Here is an 18,418-nt window from a genome sequence, read left to right as displayed (position 1 = left end):
GAAAAAAGCAAAAACATTACAGAAATTTAAAACAGACTTACATCTAACTACTTTTCTGACTGCCCAGGTGTGCAAATTAGAGGCAGAAATTAAATCCTGCAGACACTTGTAATTTCTGCTGATCTTAACCCACTATTATGCAACAACTTGGTATTTAAGTATTTTTACCTCATATCATAACTAAGATCTTTGCTTATGTCTTGTTGTCATAGCAAATGTAAAATCTTGCCCTGATGACTGAATTTTTGCTCATTTAACAGCTTAGGAAGAGAACTAGAATGCTGTCCCTGCCTAATGTTACAGAAAGAATATCATAACACCTATCCACCTCATTCAACCACATTTTTTCCTACCAAATTTTAAATAGAGAAACATCAATTTTATTTATGACAAATCATCTTTTACAGACCTCACTGACAAAGTACATAATTTTTCCCTCTACTCTCACTTACTATGTAAAGCATGTACAAAAAGACAAAGAAATGGAATCTGTCACATACTTTTGCAGCTTTTCCAGTTCTTGGCTTCAGACCTGTGAATTCTTCATTTGCTGGAAGCGCAACCTATTAAAGATGTTTAAAATAAAAACAGTTGTAGAATTCTGTGTCCACAGCAGTGACATTTCTAGCAATGTGAAGTATATGAAAACCAATTTGAATTTCTTTTATTCTGTTTCTACAAGCTCATGTGTCAAGGTTTCATTCCTTCCTCTCAAGAGCTTTTCAATCAATCTTTGTATTCTCCTACCCAAGCAGCGCTGCTTCTCTCACTTCTCTGATATCCCTACTGTCTTGTGTGAGACACTACTGCTTCACCTGCCTTGAAACACTAGCTTTTCAGCCAAGACATGTGTTCTGGCCAGTGGATATTTGAAGCAATTACTGAGTTCACATTGATAATATTCCCTTTACAAATACACTGTATTTATGCTGGTAACATTCCCATTCCTGGTGAATATCTAGTATTTATTCACTTTAAATACATAAGCTGTCTTCAGTTACTAAGTGATGGCAAACCTTTAATAGACATCTCAAAACAACAAACACTGTACACACACAAGCTTTAGAACCCTGATCAGCAACTGTATATACAGCTCTCTCATTATGGAACTCTGATAATATAGAGCCCTTGAATGTGACCCTAATTTACTTGAGCTAGCTCTGGAAAACAGCACAGAAGATAAAAAGACCATAACAGTACAAGGAAGTTAAAATTTACATATTTGATTCTCACACAAACTCTTTCTTATAGTCATATATGGATACAAGATTATTCAAGAAAACATTAATTTAAGAAAGCATTAATAATGTGTAGTTTTCATATTTGAATTCGTATTTATGTCCATCAACACAATTTGAAAATTGATAATTTTTATTACTTTGCACATAAAAAAATGCAATTTTCCACTTTTACCAATATTTATTTTTCAACAGCTTTAGAAAAAAGTATTTCATTCTTGAACCAGAATAGCAGAATACTTCAATGCACTGATCACACTACAAAGAGAAACCTGTTTTACCAACCAGTAGGTTATTCTCCTCAAGTGTTCTTGGTACCTTACAAATATAGAAACCTATCAACATTACAATAAATTCTTTCACAATCACCCATTTTATTGTAAGTATGATCAAAACTCCTTCTGGTAAGATATCCTACTAATTTTTCAAGTGCATTTTGTGCATGCTCAGTGTCAGATACAGACTTCAAACTCTTCACACTCATAAATATAGTATGAAATACTTTATCTGCTGGAGTGCGGGAAAGCTTTGCAGAGGGATCAGGACAGATTTCATCAATGAGCAAAGACCAGTGGTGTGAAATTCAGCAAGGTCAACTCCCAGGTCCTGCTCTTGGGCCACAACAACTCAAAGAAGCACTGCAGGCATCCCCAGGTGGGGGGCAGTTTTTCCTCCGAGGTAACAAGCAGAAGGAGAATATGAAATGACCTTAAACTGTGAATTGGGAGACTGGACATTAGAAAAGAATTGTCAAGCATTGGACCAGGCCGTCCTGGAAAGTGGCTATCATCGCTAAAGCCACTTAAGAGATGTATAAATGTGGCACTTGGGGACAAGGTTTAGGGGAGAACTGGGCAGTGCTGGCTTAATGGTTGGACTCAATGTTCTCAAAGGCCTTTTCCCAACCCAAAAAAATTCTGTGATATATTAACTGCAAGAAGAATAAAGAATACTATTATACTGGCAATGATACATACAATTAGGTGTAACAAGTCTATACTTTTCATGTGTTTTTTCACTGCACTCACCTCATGTGTACAGCCTTCAACAGTTTCCACAGACTGCACCTTTACTTGAGGCATCAGATCTGTCAGACTAAAAAGATATGAGTTAGAATTGCCAAGAAGTATTAAAGCATAGTTTTCTTTCTTTTTTTTCTTTCTTTTCTTTACCAGCTCCTTCTCTCGTGGCCACAAGAAGGGACTGGAGTCCCTTTCCATGAAACTGTTTATTTCTGATGTATACATTCTACTGATACCACTAACACAGAAAATTACTTAAAATGTTGGCTCTGGTTCTGTTTTGCTTCTATGCACTTATTCTTTACAGTGTTTTGAGAAGTGTTCTCATTAACTTCTCACAGAAATCTGACACTGAACTTCACAAAAGTTATACGAAAGACTGAATGATAATCCAGTTACCACCTTACATGCCTCGAAAGCCTTATCTGTCTTATTCCCAACTTATTTTTCCTGTATACCAAGCAACTATGTCTTTCAACATCATGGTACACAGTAAGCCTGCCTCTTCCCATGTGCTTCCAGCTCATCTCCTGCTCTGTGTGAAATCAACACAATGGCTTTGACCACAAGTCACCAACTCAAATGAGTAACTACAAATTCCTGAACATCTTCTACTGTAAAGGCCTACAGGTGTGCAGTATTATTTTAAATATACCCAGCTTTCATCACTGCTGAGGCTGCATTGTCAGCACTTTTTCACTTAAACAGGTAAGGGAAAACCAAATGTGCGCAAATTCATCTTGACAGGAAAACACTGCAATATTCCTTTACATCAACTGTTCCCAACTGGCACATGTCTAGTCAAGGCAGCTAGCTAAGACCATCTTACACATTAAGCTGAGCACTTACTTAACATCTTCTGATAAAACATCTTCCAATTTCGGTTTTTTCCCCAAAATGACATTTTCAGTACTATCAATCTCAGCTTCCCTTTTTGGCTTGACTATTGCTGCTGGTACTGAAGGTTTTTCTTCCAATCTTTTTCTGCAACACAAACACACAAATTTTAAATTTGCTTCTTTCATTTATGTATTTTCATGGAAAAAAAACTCTAAGGGCAACTGTGATCCCACTGCACTTGGGGAACAACCTAGGTAACCTGACCCACAAAAACAGCCGTGGGATTTCAAACCAGTTCCCAGATAAACTGGCCACCAGGTCCCCACACTCCCCAGGTGGCCACAAAGCCAGAGCTGGATACAGCTTTAGAGCCAGGGATCCTGGGAAAATGGGTCACGGGATTACAGTATGGGTCAGGCTGGAAGTGACCACAGCGGTTCATCTGGTCCAACCTCCCTGCTCAAGCAGGGCCGTCCTAGAGCACATTGCACTGGAGCGGATCCGGATGGGACTTAAATACGTCCAGTAAGAAAGATACTACAAACTCTGAGCAACCTGTTCCAGTACACAGTTACCCACGCACTTAAGAAGTTTTTCCTCACGTTCAGGTAAAACTTCCTGTGCATCACTTTCGGCATGATACCTCTTGCCCAATTGCTCGGCACAACCAAGAAGAGCATGGCTGTATCCTCTTAGTACCCTCCCTTCAAACACTGACACACGTTCCTGAAGTCCCGAGGGGTTCAGAAGTTCAAACACGCCGGAAGAAGCTGGGCCCAGCGTTACAGCCCTCACCCCGCCGCCACAGCACCCCCGGTACTGCTGCCCCATCTCGGCTCTGCGCCCTTACCCCGGCCTCCTGGCACCCTCGGCGGGGCTCGTTTTGCTCTTCTTGGCGCCAGAAGCAGCGGCGGCCGCGTCCTCCTCAAACACGCTGAAGAGCTCATCCCCAAAGGCCTCCGCCATCTTAGCCGCCGCGCTCCCACAATGCCCCGCGCAAGGCCGCACACTTCACGCGAGAGGGGCGCTTCCGATCCCGCCCCCCGAGGAGCGACGGGGGCTCCTGCCCGCCTTGCACGGGTAGCGGCCCGCCCGGCCCGTATCCGACGGCGATCTCGATTTCTGTCCGGGTCTGGGTCTCGGTCCCGATGCCGAACCCCTCCGTAGCGCCCCCTCGGCGCACACGTGGCCCTTCCCCCCTGCAAGGTGATCCGCGAAAAGCCGACGCAGGCCGCGCGGCCCGCGCGCGTGCGCTGGGGGCGCTGGCCAATGGGAGGCGGCGGCGGCGGCGGCGCGCCGAGTGCGGTGCCCGGATGTGCGCGCGCGCAGAGGTGGGGGGGGCGCCATGGGCGGCCGCAACAAGAAGCAGCGCGCGGGCAGCGCGGCTTATACGGCCGCCGCCGCCACCGCCCGTGCCCGCGCCGCGCAGACCGGGGTGGCTCCGGTCGCGGAGCCGGGAAGCCGGACGACCCCGCCACGACCAGCACCCGCCTCCAAGGAGCCGCGTGTCAAACAAGGTACCGCGGCCCGCGGAGACCCGGGAGCGGCCATGCCCTACTGTGCTGTGCCGGAGGAGGACGCGCTGTGCGTGTCCATGGCTGAGGGCACCGTGGCTGGAGGGGCAGTGCCTTCAGGGAGCCCCTGAGGGTGCGGCTGCCGCGAACCGCGGCGTTACGAGGAGAGGCCGGCCATTGGGGCTGGTGTTTCCCGGCGTCGAGAGAGGCAGCTGGAGTTGCTCCGCTCCTAATGTTGTTGGGCTTGGGTACAGCCCGCCTTGTCTGTCTAGCTGGTCAGAGGAGGGGACTCCTCCCCGTCTAGTCGGCCCTAATGAGGCCCCGTCTGGTGTTCTGTGTCCAGTTGTGGGCTCCTCCGTACAAGAAAGACGATGAGTAACTTCAGAGGGTCCGGTGGAGGGTGACAAAGATGATGCGGCTCCTCATGAGGAGAGACTGAGGGAGCTGGGCCCGTGCAGAGAAGACTGAGAGGGGCCCACATAAATGTATATAAATATTTCAAAGATACATCCCAAGAGGATGGTGCCAGACTCTCTTCAGTAGTGACCGGAACGAATAGCAGTAGGCACAAACTAACACGACAAGTTTCACCTCAACAGGAGAAAGAACTGTACACTGAGGGTGGCAGAGCACTGGACCAGGCTGCCAGGGAGGTCACAGAGTCTCCCTCTCTGGAGACATGCAGAACTCACCTGGATTCATTCTTGTGTCCCCTGCTCTAGATGATCTTGCCATACCTGGTTGGATGATCTCTGAGGTCCATTCCAACTGCAGCTATTCTGTGATTCTGCTGTCAGGGGTATCCCTGAGTAGATAGGTCTCGGTGGCATCAATGTGTTGCGTTTAATTACAGAAGGTCTTGTTATTAGATTATCAGCAGTTCCTGTGAGGCAAGTGTTTGGAGGCACTTTCCCAGAACTTTTGATGTATTTGTTTTTGTATGTTATCAAAATCAATATAATGTTATCAAAATCAATATAATGTGGATTTGGGATTATTTTGGGCGCTTTTGCTGTCTTGAAAGACATGTTACAGGGGTGGAGGTGGTTAGATAAGATGACGGATGGCTGTTCTGAGTGCAGTCTGAAAAACTATTATTCTGAACACTATTCAATAAGCCTGCTTTGTCAGAAGTAGCTCAGATAGTGTATAACATTAGTACAGCTTGTGTTGCTGTTCTAATGAGCAAATCATGCAATAGCCAGGACATCTGAGTTTCCCAGTAGTTAAGAAGTCTTGTAATCTGGTAATATAAGCCTCCTGAATCTATTCATGCGTTCTACTTTTACAAGTGTGGGCTCTGTGTGTTTCTTGTGTTCTCCATTCCTCCAATAACCATGCTTAGGTGCTCCATCCTCTTCAGAAAATAAACTGCTGCTCTCTCAGGTTGTATACTGTGGTGAAAAATCAGTCAGTGTAAGTGAAAGCTACTTTGGTATATTTTAAAGAGCCCATTGGTAAGTGCCAGTGAGTAGATCCTTAGTGCTGACAGCTTTGTATCTCCTGATCAGGGGGCGCTGTACTTTTTCTGACGTGCAGTTACCAAAACTTGTTCTGATCTCAAAGCAGGCTCTTCCAGAGCTGTTCTGCAGGCAGGCCAGCAGGAATGAGCTGCCTAGTCCACCTTTTAGGAAATAGGCTGTGCCTCCTGGATCTGCATGCAGCTGCACAGAGTGGTGGGAGCTGTGGCCTTGCTCAGTTTCCTTCTACTGTGCAGTACCAGACACAGTATACATGCTCTGAAAGTGATGGAATTCTACACCAACCTGTGTGTTGTCATTCTAATGACAATAAATAGTTTTGTGAATTAGGGTTTGGTTTTTTTAATACCTGTTAAATGAAAAGTATTTAAGAATGACCAGAGCAGACCAAAGGCTTCTGTAAGCCAGTGCTCTCTCCTAGGTAGGGAAAAGCAAATAATCTAGGTAAGGACAAATCAGACATGTAGGGGTCTCCCTGAAGCATATATAATTCTTTTTTCAATGCTCTCCCATATCAATTGTTTTTTTCACTGCAAAGCTGTTCTCTCTGCCCTTGGACCTCAGTAAATCTCTACTGTCCATGGCTTTAGTGGCAAAGGGTTCTGTTACGTGGCTATGCACTTTGCAATAAAAAATCCTCCACAGCCTTGCTTGTTTTGATACTGCCATTTACTTTGTTTTGAAATTGCCATTTACTTCCCTATTTGGCAATCATTTTTCAGTGGTCAGAGAGTGAGCAGTCAATCCCATTTCCTCACATTATACCCTTTGAATTTTATATTTTGTCATCACCCCCTTCACATTATTGTTGTTAAGTAACTGCAAGTTTCTGATAAGTTTTTGTGATAGTTTGCACTAATCTGTGTTATGTTAGGTCTGCTTTAGCTATGTTAAACAATGTTCTCTGTGGGTTTTGTGTAATTGATGGTTATTTGCAATTTGCAGGTCCGAAAACTTACAGTTTTGGTTCAACAACAGATTCCAATGCTGCTGCAAATCTAGATAAATCTGTTCTTAAGGCAAGTGTCTTCTTTACATAAAACAACTTTGATTTTCATAGTACTGCTTTAGCTGAGTAAATATTTCTTCAGATCTTTTTCAGTATTAGGTTGTGTGTGTAAACTACATTAATATATGAGACAATTGACCATTGAGAGTTTTATTTTGTTTAGGGTTTTGAGTGTCCTTTAAGTAATAAGGATAAATTACTGAAGTAGGATAATGTATTTTTTTTTTTAATAACAAATAATACTTTGCATGCAAGACTATTTTAGGAGTTAGGTCTGGGCTTCTGCTGTGCATATGGATCTTTCTTCCTGTCAGAGAAAAGATATAGAATTTATATAGCAAACTTAGTAGCAACTAAAGATAGATTAATGTTTTAGAAAAGTTTCAAATATTAGAATTACTATACTAAATTTGTTTTTAAAGGTGTTTTGGAAGGAGGATATCACAGATTGCATCTTGATGTTCAAGTTACTTTATGTGAGCAGAGGAGAAAGGTCTTGGTTTTTTTTGGTGAAATTTTAATTTACTTACAGTATTTCCCTTAACATACTAAATTTTCTTTAAAATGTAAATTGGCTTTCTTGGCAATAAGGAATGAACTTTTCTATTTCAAGTGAAAGTGTATAGCTTGCAGAAGAAAAAGTGTCTTTTTCATAAGAGATGTTTAGGCCACTTACAGAAAGCTTGAAATACTGGAATTTAAATGGCAGAGAGATTTCTGCATTGTTACGTCCTTCGTCATGAAGTGCGTTGGCATGTCATAGAAACTTCCAAAGTTTACCTTGTATCAACTCATTTTTTCTTTGCAGGTAATGATAAATGGTAATTTGGAGAAAAGGATTATCGATGTGATTAATAACCATAAAAACCAAAATGAGGACAAAGGAATGATTTCCAAAAGACTAACTGCAAAGAAACTACAGGTGCAGTTCAAAATCTTATTTTTCATTATTTATTTAGAGTAGGTTATATTTTGTAATTTTTATCAAGTGTTATATTGCACTTGTGTGTATTACATAATTGTATTGTGTGCGGCACAAGCCAATACAGCATACTTTTCAGTAGTTATATTGGTGATTAGTCACTGAAATCAAGAAGTATGCTTATTAGGAAAGGCACATCTTTATGGATTCAGGAACTAAAATCAAGAGCTTTCAGACAAGATAGAGGAATAATACTTACTCTGAATGATTTAGGTTTCCTACATTTCTTACTCTATATACCTGGAAAATTTGAGATATGTCTTTACTTAGCTAGAAAACACATGGTGTAGAGAGAGGCAGGATTATAGATTTATTGATACCTATATTTGCATATTGAAAAAGAAAATATAAATTCTGCAAAACAGAATTTTCTGTTACATTAATGCACAATGTTTATTTCCCTTTAATGCTGGCTTTCTGATACAAGGGAAATAGAACTTTAGAAGCCTATATTAGATTGCTAGATTAAATCCTAACCTTTTTAGCTCTTTTATTTATAGGATGTATACATGGCTTTACAAAGATTCTCTTTTAAGACTGAGCACATCGAAGAAGCAATGAAAAATACGCTTTTACATGGTGGTGATCTCCACTCTGCACTTGATTGGCTTTGTTTAAACCTTCCCAATGGTGAGTATGGTTACAGAAAATAGTTTTTGACAGAACAGAAATAGGACCTGCTAAGCAGTCGCATTATTAGTTCACAATAGTAATTAAATACAATGTTCCTCTAAGACTAGTAGTTGCAACAGTGTTCCTGTCCTAGATGCACAGCTGACTGGTTCTGGTGTATTCTAGTGCATGAAGTCTTGTGGTCTTCCTGTTCGTACACTTGGAGTTCTGTGAATGTCCAACGAGCAAATATATTATTTGATATAAATGCTAAAGCCTAACTTTTATTTCAGTTTGTGTCCTTCTAGTTGGTTCCCAACACAGTTTCAAGTATTTTCCTGTAATTATTATTGACACTTTCTCTGACATGTTTTTTCTTTTTTTATTTTGAAGATGCCTTGCCTGATGGTTTTAGCCAGCAGTTTGAAGAACAGCAGCAGAAACCTAGAGCAAAATTTTGTTCTGCTGTGTCACGATGTGGAATGCCGCCTCACTTAGAAGATAACAAAAAGAAAGAAAATGGCCCTGGAACTAAGGTAATCTGAAAATCTAATCAGTAGTTACTTGTGTCATGGGGGAAGAGACAACACAACTTTCTTAAATACAGGAGTTGCATTTATTTCCAGCACTGATATGGAAAGCTTCTGAAAATGTTGCGTGATTAATAATTGTCACCTGCATTTTCATTTTAGTGGAATGGTAATTTAAAGGTATTTTTCCTGTGGAGTCTAGAAGGTTCTTCATAGTTCATTTTTGTGATGAAGCACGGGGAATCTCATGAGATTGAGATTAGGTATTAGGAAGCAATTCTTTTCTGTCAGGGTGATGAGACACTGGAACAGGTTGCCCTGAGAAGCTGCTGATGCCCCATTCCTGGCAGTGTTCAAGGCTAGATTGGATGGGGCTCTGAGCAACCTGGCCTAGTAAAAAGTGTGCTAGCCTACAGCAGGAGGGTTGGAAATTGGTGATTTCTAAGGTCCCTTCCAACGCAAGCCATTCTATGATTCCATAGCTTAATTTCTTAATTTTATCCTATAATGTGTTTATTTTGTTTATGTATATGTGGCACTCTCTACGATTCATGAGGGTTTAAGTTTGCCTCAGTACTGTCAGTGTTTTGATTTTTGTGGGTATTTAATCTTAAACCAGAAAACAAAAAGATGCCCTGCAAATTATTTCATTCCTTATAGTAATTATAGTTATTCTAGTGTTAAGATCTATTTGGGTGTATAGTGGGATATTCACCCTGGCTGGGAAAGCTTTTTTTCCTTGTCATATATGTATTTTATGTATAAAACCTTAAGAGTAGTTCCTAGGGACTGGCAGAAGAAAGCATTGCTTTCACATGCCTTATCATTGCTTTTAATTTATATTGCTCTTCTTAGGAAATGAATGTGAGGAAAGAGAAAGAATTTACTATGAAGGAATGGATTTTACAATATGCCGAGCAACAGAGTGATGAAGAAAAGGATGAATCTGTGAAAGAGACAGATGAAGAAAAATTTGACCCAGTAAGACATAATGTTTCGTGGAAGTCTTTCTGAAAACTCAAATGTCTGGTACATCTGCATGTGGTGGATCTGTTTGTTACAAGTTTGTGTTTTACAAATTGGGGATTGAAAACTTTTTTTATGTTACCAGTAATGTATCAAGGTACTGAAGGAAAACCTGTTGAAGCTTCTTCTTTTCTAAGTTGTTTTTCCTTTCCCTTATTATTTGTACTGCATTGGAAATGTTGAATGTCATATGTGGGAAAGAAAAAATCTAAAATACATTTCCATGAGATTGAGCAAGTTACTATCAAATTCTGGAAGGTTTTGACTGCTAGTTAAATAAAAATTTCTTGCTCTATTGTGTAAGCTTGGTAAAAGAGTAAAAAACTGCACTTTATCATAGAGGTCATTGAAAGTGACAAGTGTACCATATTCAACTTGTAATTAATAATTCTGTTTGAAATAGAATGAGAGGTATGTACATCTGTCTGCCAAGCTTTCAGAAGCAAAAGAGCAAGCAAGCATTTCCAAGCAAGACAAAGACAAGCAAGGCCAGAAGGCAGCACAAGAAAAAATAAGAAGAATTCAGCAAGGTAGAGCTATGCAAGTTACCTGTGTTTTATTTTCTGGTCTGCCTGTTTGTTAGGCAAGTAAATCTTGGAGTCAGGTTGAATTGAAGATAATTTCATTATCTTTTATGCCACTCTGTGAAATGAAGGGTTTTCTGAATCTGTTCTTTCTCAGGCAAATTCTCAAAAGTTAGTAAAATTTCACTAGTTCTGGTTTTGGGTACTCAGTATGAATTAATACAGTTGTTTGTTAAGCAGTTTGTGGGTAATAAGTTATATTTTCTCTCTGACAGAAATGGCAGCACTTGAAGAACATCCAGTATTTAATCCAGCTATAAAGATTTCAAACCAACAGCAAAATGAAAAGAAAAAAACTCCCGCATCTCAGCCTCAAGAAACCACTTTGAACTTGAGTTTGCTTGAAAAACCTGATGGTGCTGCAAAGGAAGACAAAGGTGTGTTGGAAGTAGTTCAATACAAGCTTGAATCATACCACAAATTTCCGGAATTAGTTCTTGTTTTGCTTGGTTTGCCGTACTGAGTGAACAAGCTCTGATTGTGGGAAAGGAAGGTGGACTATTACAGAACCAATTAGCTTGGAAAAGACCTCTGAGATTGAGTCCAGCCTGTGACCAAAAACTACCATGTCCACTAGACCATGGCACTGGGTGCAAAGTTCAGTTGTTCCTTAAATGCCTCCAGGGATGTGACTCCACCACCTCCTTGGGCAGCCCAGTCCAATGCTTGACAACCCTTTCTGTGAATAAATCCCTCCTAATGTCCAGCCTGAACTTCCCCTGATGCAGATTGAGGCAGTGGTTGCATGGGAGAAGAGTCTAACCCCCACGTGGGCACAACTTCCTTTCAGTCAGTGGTAGAGAGTGACAGGGTCACCCCTGAGCCTCCTTTTCTCCAGGATAAACACCCCCAGTTCCCTCAGCTGCCCCTCACAGGAGTTTTGCTCCATACACTCCCCCTGCCCCAACTCCTTCTCTGGACTCTCTCCAGCTCCTCAAGGCCTTTCCTGCAGGGAGGGCCCAGAGCTGGACACAGCACTCGAGGTGTGGCCTCAGCAGTGCCCAGCACAGGGGGACAATCCCTGCCCTGGCCCTGCTGGCCACACCATTGCTGATCCAGGCCAGGATGCCATTGCCCTTCCTGCCCACCTGGGCACAGCCTGGCTCGTGCTCAGCTGCTGTCACCAGCACCCCCAGGTCCTTTCCAGCCCCTCTGTCCCAGCCTGTGGCACTGCCTGGGGCTGTTGTGACCCAAGGGCAGGACCTGGCACTTGGCCTTGTTGAATCTCACTCCATTGGCTTCAGCCCATTGATGGAGCCTGTCCAGATCCCTCTGCAGAGCGTTCCTGCTCTCTAGCAGATCATCACTCCCACCCAAACTGATGTCATCTGCATACAGTCTGTCTCACTGACCAAGCTGACTTTAAAAGATCTGTTCTTGTTTCAGCAGATTACGTTGAAAGCTATTTTAGTCATGTTGTCATGTCTTAAAAATTAGATTTCTTTTTTTTTTCAGTTGTAGTTTTTTTTTCATTTTCAGTTCTTTTTTGTTTTTAGTTGCTGTTTCAGTCTCACTCTCATCTTTTTAAACTATTTTCGTTGTAAATCTTCAAACTGTTAAAATATTTTCTAATAACTAAACATTAATGAAACTTCTAAAATTACTGGATGATCAAAGATAACAAAATACTGCCATTAATTTTCTGCCAGATACTTCTGTAGGAAAAGCAGAAGTTTCTGTGATGTAGCATCAATACCTGTATTTCTGCACAACATTTCAGAAAATTGTGCTATCTAGTAAAATGTATGTGAATAAAAGGTAAAAATTACTTCAAAGGACTGTAAAATAGATTTTAGGAGGATTTAGAAAGTATTTTTCTGCTCTTACAGTGAAAAAGAGAGATCCACTAGATATAAGAAATTTTGATTATAGTGCTCGAAGCTGGACTGGTAAATCTCCAAAACAGTTTTTGATTGACTGGTGCAGAAAGAATTTTCCAAAGAGCCCAAATCCTTCTTTCGAAAAAATTCCCGTTGGAAAATATTGGAAATGTAGGTATGTATTTCCTGTAATCTTTACATTTGCCTTTTGGTTCATTTGAAAATAAAAATTCTCATCGATTCTCTCTTGTTGATAGGGATGTATATCAATGTAGTGTGTTTAACCCAAACTCTTTGTTAGACCATCAGGGACGTATTTTACTCTGGATAGCTCTTCAAAAGTGATGCTTAGCCTAGACAAAATCACAAAAAACCCTTATCCCTGCTTTATGGGTTCATTCACTAGAATCTTAATTTTATTTTTGTACTGCTGAATGAAAGATTAGTCTGAATCACCCCTATGAAATCGATTTTAACAACTAATGTTTGGTATTCTTATTCAAAGTAACATTAAATCAGAGATTCAAGTTTATGAATACCAAAACCGTTCGAAAATTGTTTAAAATAAAGTGGAAGTTAAAAAATTGTGTCAAAGCTACCATAAATTTATGGGCAAAACAGTGCAGTATCTTACTTTTAAATTTATTTTAGAAATCAAGTCTAAAATACAGAGTTGTAAAGTAGAATATTACCATGTATGAATAAAGCAGACACAGAGTTATAAATAAGCAATGTTTCTTGAAGGAACCAAGTAAAAGAGCTTGTTTTCTTGCTCAAGCTAAAAACCACTAACAGACTGCCATCCCAAAGAATATGGGAAATTTGGCTCCTGCTCTGACTGCTGTTTGTCTGTTAAACAGATGTTTGCATCTTGGTAGACTATTGAATGTCATCTTGATCTATCCTAAATAGGTACAAACACACAAACATTGGGTCCTTCTTCCAAAGCACCTAACCTTAGTGATAATCTGTGTGTATATAAATGCTTCTGACTTGAAGAAAATGGAGATGTTTGTAAAGCAAAAAAAAAAACCCCACAAATTCACTGCTGGAATATTTGCTGAAAATGTTATGTCATACAGTTATTTTCTGTTTATACTAGTTGCAGAAAATTGAGATAACTGCTTTTGAAATTTTTCTTTAAGGGTCAGGATTATCAAGTCATCAGATGATGTAATGGCAATGTGTCCTACAATCGTAACAGAAGATAGTATGCAAGCACAACATCTAGCTGCTACTTTGGCGCTCTACCATTTAACCAAAGGACAGGTAAGTTTCTTAGCCGTATTACTGTTCTTGGCCTCAAATCTGCCTCTACACTTTTTTGCTATAGTATCTATTGTTAAGTTCTAAAAATAGCTTCATGTAGTATTTCCTATTAAATTCTTCACTTCCATTACATATTCTTTTGTTTTTATCTAATTGTGTGTATGCTTTGCAGCATACAGAAGAGATTTTTTTGTTAAAGCTATACTTGCAGTCTTGTAAAAACTGAAAGCTAATTGAAAATATAGACGAATTGTTGACATTTATTTTACTGCTTTCATAGTTTCTATATTTAGAATGGTTTCCTATTTGTTTTTTGTTGAATCTTTTGACATTGGAGTTTGTTTACACATAAAATATTAAAAATAGTCGTATTACTAAGTAGTACATAATATAATTTTTTTCTGCTTTTTCACCGGAAGTCAGTTCATCAGTTGCTGCCTCCTACCTACCGAGATGTCTGGCTAGAATGGAGGGATATTGAAAAGAAAAAGGAAGAGGAAAGCAAGATAGAAACCAACAAACCGCGTGATACCTTTATTGCTAAATTGTTAAACAAATTGAAACAGCAGCAACAGCTCCAGTCTGAAAACCAGCCAAGACTATCTGAGGATCCTGAAGATTCCTGGGAAAACTTGGTTCCTGATGAGGAATTTAGCAGTCTCTCCCTTGAGACCTCAGATGCAGATAATTTGGAACCTTCAAGGAATTTGTTTAAGAAGCTGCAAAGTTCCTCTAGATACCAGAGGCTTCTGAAAGAGAGGCAGGAGTTACCTGTGTTTAAGCACAGATACTCGATTGTAGAAACTCTTAAAAAACATCGAGTAGTTGTTGTTGCTGGTGAAACCGGCAGTGGGAAGAGTACCCAGGTGCCCCATTTTTTGTTGGAAAACTTGTTGCTAGATGAAGGATCAAAAAAATGCAACATTGTTTGCACACAACCCCGAAGAATCTCAGCAGTGAGTCTGGCGACAAGGGTTTGTGAAGAGCTAGGGTGTGAATCAGGACCTGGAGGAAAAGTAAGAAGTGTCTTAATTCCTTTGTTGTCTTGATGCAATAGGGGGCTGGATTGTTGACAAAAAGTGAGAACATTATTTCTTACACAACCAAACAATTAGATGTAATTTTCTCTTGGTATGTCAGTTGTTTCTTTTTCTCTTGTCACCTGTGAACCTGAAGGGCTATATTTGTTAGGGTAATTTGTACAAAAATATTTTTGAAACTGTCAGAGTCCTCAAAACATCCTGATTTTACCAGCTCTTTGCCACTCTGGATAAATTTCAAGATTTTTTCCTTTCTCAACAAAGTAATGTACTTGTGAGGAAGCGTGGCAGTTACTCATTATACTACTTAATTAGCAACTTGCGCAGTATCTGAATCTGACAGCTACTAGATTTCACTTAATTCTCAATGTTGTTAGCTTGTATGTTAAGTTATTCTATATTTTTAATGTATTTTTTTAAGAATTCCCTGTGTGGATATCAAATTCGTATGGAATCAAGAACAGGAGAAGCCACCAGACTACTGTACTGTACAACAGGTGTCCTGCTTCGGAAACTTCAAGAAGATGGTCTCCTGTCAAGTATATCTCATATTATTGTTGATGAGGTTATCAATTCTTTACTATTCTGCAGAAATTACAGTTATTCTGGGCCTTGATCTGTACTAAATTCTTGCTATAGATCTGTTTTTCTAATTCTAGGTACATGAAAGAAGTGTCCAGTCTGATTTCTTGCTAGTTATTCTGAGAGAGATCTTGCATAAACGCTCAGACCTGCACCTGATTTTAATGAGTGCCACTGTAGACAGTGAGAAGTTTTCCAGCTATTTCTCACACTGTCCCATTTTAAGGATCTCGGGGAGGAGCTACCCAGTTGAGGTAGGTAGATGTTTATTTTGATTATGCAAGATAGTTTGTATGTATGTATACAGTGTATGCCTGGTTAGTATCTAGACAATATATCACTTTTTTTTTTTTTTTTTTTTTTTTCTTACCAGAAATATAGATCTTAAAATAAGTATTTCAAGGACTTGTAGTCCATTTTCTTTTATGAAAATATAGGATAGCTTCCAGGGCTTTGGAGTACATAGCAGTACTATTTTTTGTGATGGATTTATTGATTACAATCAGTCCCTCAGTTAGACTTTGATTTTTCTCTGTTCAGCTTAGGTAGAAAGGAAAGCACTAAAGAATTCTTCTCACACCCCTGTAACTTTGTCACTGCACTCTTCCACATGAGAGTAATACGCATAGGTTTTAAGTTATAATACGCATAAGTTTTTCTTATGCGTATTATATAGGTTATGGTAAAGGTTATGTAGCGATCAGGTGGAGAAGCCCATTGACAAACTTGTAGCAGCTCTGAGATTAGGTTTTCAAAAATCATATGACAGTTTAAGTTGAAACGTGCAAGATTTATTACAACATTAAGGCCCAGTTCAACTTTATGTAAGATTTAAAAAATGAAAGAAATTGCTGATTAATTTTTTACATGCCTCATGTTTTTTCTTTGAATTTTCATGAAAGATTTTCCATGTTGAAGATATAATTGAAGCAACTGGCTATGTTCTGGAGAAGGACTCAGAATATTGTCAGAAGTTCTTGGAGGAGGAGGAGGAAGTAACAGTAAATGTTACGGGTAAAGGAGGAAGCACTACAAAGCACCAGGTGAAACAGGAATTTTTAGTTTGTCTTGGAAACTTTTGTGTGTTTTTATTATTTAATAATTTTGGTTCCTTTGAATTTATTGTGGTTGGACTGTAGAATACCAAATGAATATTTGATATTGTTTATAAAAAAGACACAATGGCACGCCTACTAATATTTATGAATGCTTCACCCTTTTGATTGTTGCTCCAACTCCTGATATAGCTGTCTTGATTTTCCTGTATTTGACATTGAGGTCTCTTGTAGATTTCCAGCTCTGGATATATAAGCAGCAGCAGGGAAACCATTTTTTTTCCCCTGAAGACTTCTCCTACATAGTGAACTTAACAACAGAAGAGAAAAGGCCTTATCCTTCCTTAGCTAAAAAACTCCCAAGATCCTCCAATTTGGCATGCCAAATGAGATGATTTACCTGAGATTGTTGTATAGACCTCATTAGTTTATCAGGTTATGGTTAATTTTTAGGTACTCTGCAGTGACAGCTGTATGTGCTTTTGGAGCAAAACTTGTGAAGGGGAAATTCTATCAGTACCATCTGACTTTGGCAGCTTAGGCTGTTAATCTAGACTATGTATTTTTTGGAAGATACCTGTCTGCTCTGATTTGTTTTGCAAAACTTCTGAAAATTTAGCTTGCTACAATCAAGCACTTATACATATGTTGAAAAATAGTCTTGTGTGCTCTGCTGATTGTTTTCTTTCAGTACAGAAGGATATATAGTGTCAAGCCTCCTTAAGTGTATTGAGTAAAAATGAAGTAGTTTAGAGTAGTCCCACTAAATTTAAAAACTATGCTATGTGTGTAAGATGTCTAGAAAAAAATCAAATGTATGTCTCTCCTGCTAACTCTTCTTTTTTCCTGGACCAAAACAGTGCAGGAGTTGCCACCTAGTTCATTCTTAATTTTCCTTGTAATCATTAATTGAGAAGGGTGAAGTGAGGGAGAGGAAAAAGGTGAAACTAGTTTCTTACACCCCAAAATTGGAGTTTTGAAAGAAGAGTACACATCTTGTTATCCCATTTTGAACTGATAGCATTTGAATGCCAGATATGGACCTGGGGACTATTTACCTCTTGGACAGACTTTAATTCTTACCTTTTTTAAAAATCTGGAATGTCATTTAACAGTTGTAGATACTTCTACACATTATGTAAGTGGTTATGATTCAATCTAACACACGTTTTGGTGGGAAATTAGGTAAATTTCTCTTATCCCAATCTGTTTCAAGTGAATGGCAAATTCACCTTCTGCTCTCTTATGTTCTTCTAAAATACTAAGAATGTGATTTTTTTTTTTTCTGCTTACTCTTGTTTTTTAGGAGTATGTCCCAATCCAGTCTGGATCTGGTATCAATTTGGCTGCTTACTATGCGAAGTATAGCAATCGTACACAGCAGGCTATCTTATATATGAACCCTTACAAGATCAACCTTGAACTTATTTTGGAGTTGCTTGCATACTTAGGTACTTCTAGTCCACTTCTTAAGAAGTTCATGTACTTGGGGTTGTCCTTTGGATCTATTTTCCACTGCTTTCTACTACTTCTATAATGAAGTACTTGACTTCATTCTCATAGGAAAGATCCTAAGAAGCGTTAACCACGGGGCCTAACATTCATTCCTGTTGTTCTGTGAAACTGTTTGCCATGCATGTTTGTTTTAGCTATATGCTTGTGCTGTTATTTTGCAGATAGAAGTCCCCAGTTCAAGAATATTGAAGGTGCTGTGTTGATATTTTTACCAGGCCTTGCTCATATCCAGCAGCTGTATGATCTTATTTCAACTGACAGAAGATTTAACTTGCATGACAGGTAGGGCAGATATTTTC

The 18,418-nt window shown here is 39.5% G+C and overlaps 2 protein-coding genes across 4 annotated transcripts in view; one reads left to right on the top strand and one right to left on the bottom strand.

Annotated features, from left to right (window-relative positions):
• The window catches only part of MTREX (Mtr4 exosome RNA helicase), a 41,831-nt gene extending 37,753 nt beyond the window's left edge, over positions 1-4,078 (bottom strand). The window contains exons 1-4 of the mRNA XM_084225821.1: positions 3,951-4,078; positions 3,110-3,244; positions 2,267-2,333; positions 501-563 (exon numbers count right to left, since the gene is read on the bottom strand). Of these exons, the coding sequence (XP_084081947.1) occupies positions 501-563; positions 2,267-2,333; positions 3,110-3,244; positions 3,951-4,066 (381 nt within the window). The 5' untranslated portion in view covers positions 4,067-4,078. The remainder of the gene's footprint in view (positions 1-500; positions 564-2,266; positions 2,334-3,109; positions 3,245-3,950) is intronic.
• A 364-nt stretch (positions 4,079-4,442) lies between these two features.
• Positions 4,443-18,418, top strand: part of DHX29 (DExH-box helicase 29) — a 28,396-nt gene continuing 14,420 nt past the window's right edge. The window contains exons 1-16 of one of the 3 annotated variants that reach the window (XM_084225899.1): positions 4,443-4,617; positions 7,041-7,114; positions 7,913-8,026; positions 8,587-8,716; positions 9,092-9,234; positions 10,084-10,209; positions 10,658-10,784; positions 11,054-11,215; positions 12,668-12,833; positions 13,804-13,927; positions 14,347-14,943; positions 15,389-15,532; positions 15,627-15,803; positions 16,452-16,592; positions 17,911-18,055; positions 18,335-18,401. In XM_084225899.1, coding sequence (XP_084082025.1) covers positions 4,446-4,617; positions 7,041-7,114; positions 7,913-8,026; positions 8,587-8,716; positions 9,092-9,234; positions 10,084-10,209; positions 10,658-10,784; positions 11,054-11,215; positions 12,668-12,833; positions 13,804-13,927; positions 14,347-14,943; positions 15,389-15,532; positions 15,627-15,803; positions 16,452-16,592; positions 17,911-18,055; positions 18,335-18,401 — 2,609 coding nt within the window. In that variant the 5' untranslated portion in view covers positions 4,443-4,445. Of the gene's footprint in view, positions 4,618-7,040; positions 7,115-7,912; positions 8,027-8,586; positions 8,717-9,091; positions 9,235-10,083; positions 10,210-10,657; positions 10,785-11,053; positions 11,216-12,667; positions 12,834-13,803; positions 13,928-14,346; positions 14,944-15,388; positions 15,533-15,626; positions 15,804-16,451; positions 16,593-17,910; positions 18,056-18,280; positions 18,402-18,418 lie in introns of those variants that run through there. The other 2 variants (XM_084225898.1, XM_084225900.1) reach the window with 2 other exon arrangements.

Source organism: Fringilla coelebs (assembly GCF_963513975.1).
Source record: "Fringilla coelebs genome assembly, chromosome: Z".
NCBI classification, from domain to species: domain Eukaryota; kingdom Metazoa; phylum Chordata; class Aves; order Passeriformes; family Fringillidae; genus Fringilla; species Fringilla coelebs.
Note: the sequence above shows the minus strand (reverse complement) of the source record. Positions and strands in the feature narration are given on the sequence as shown.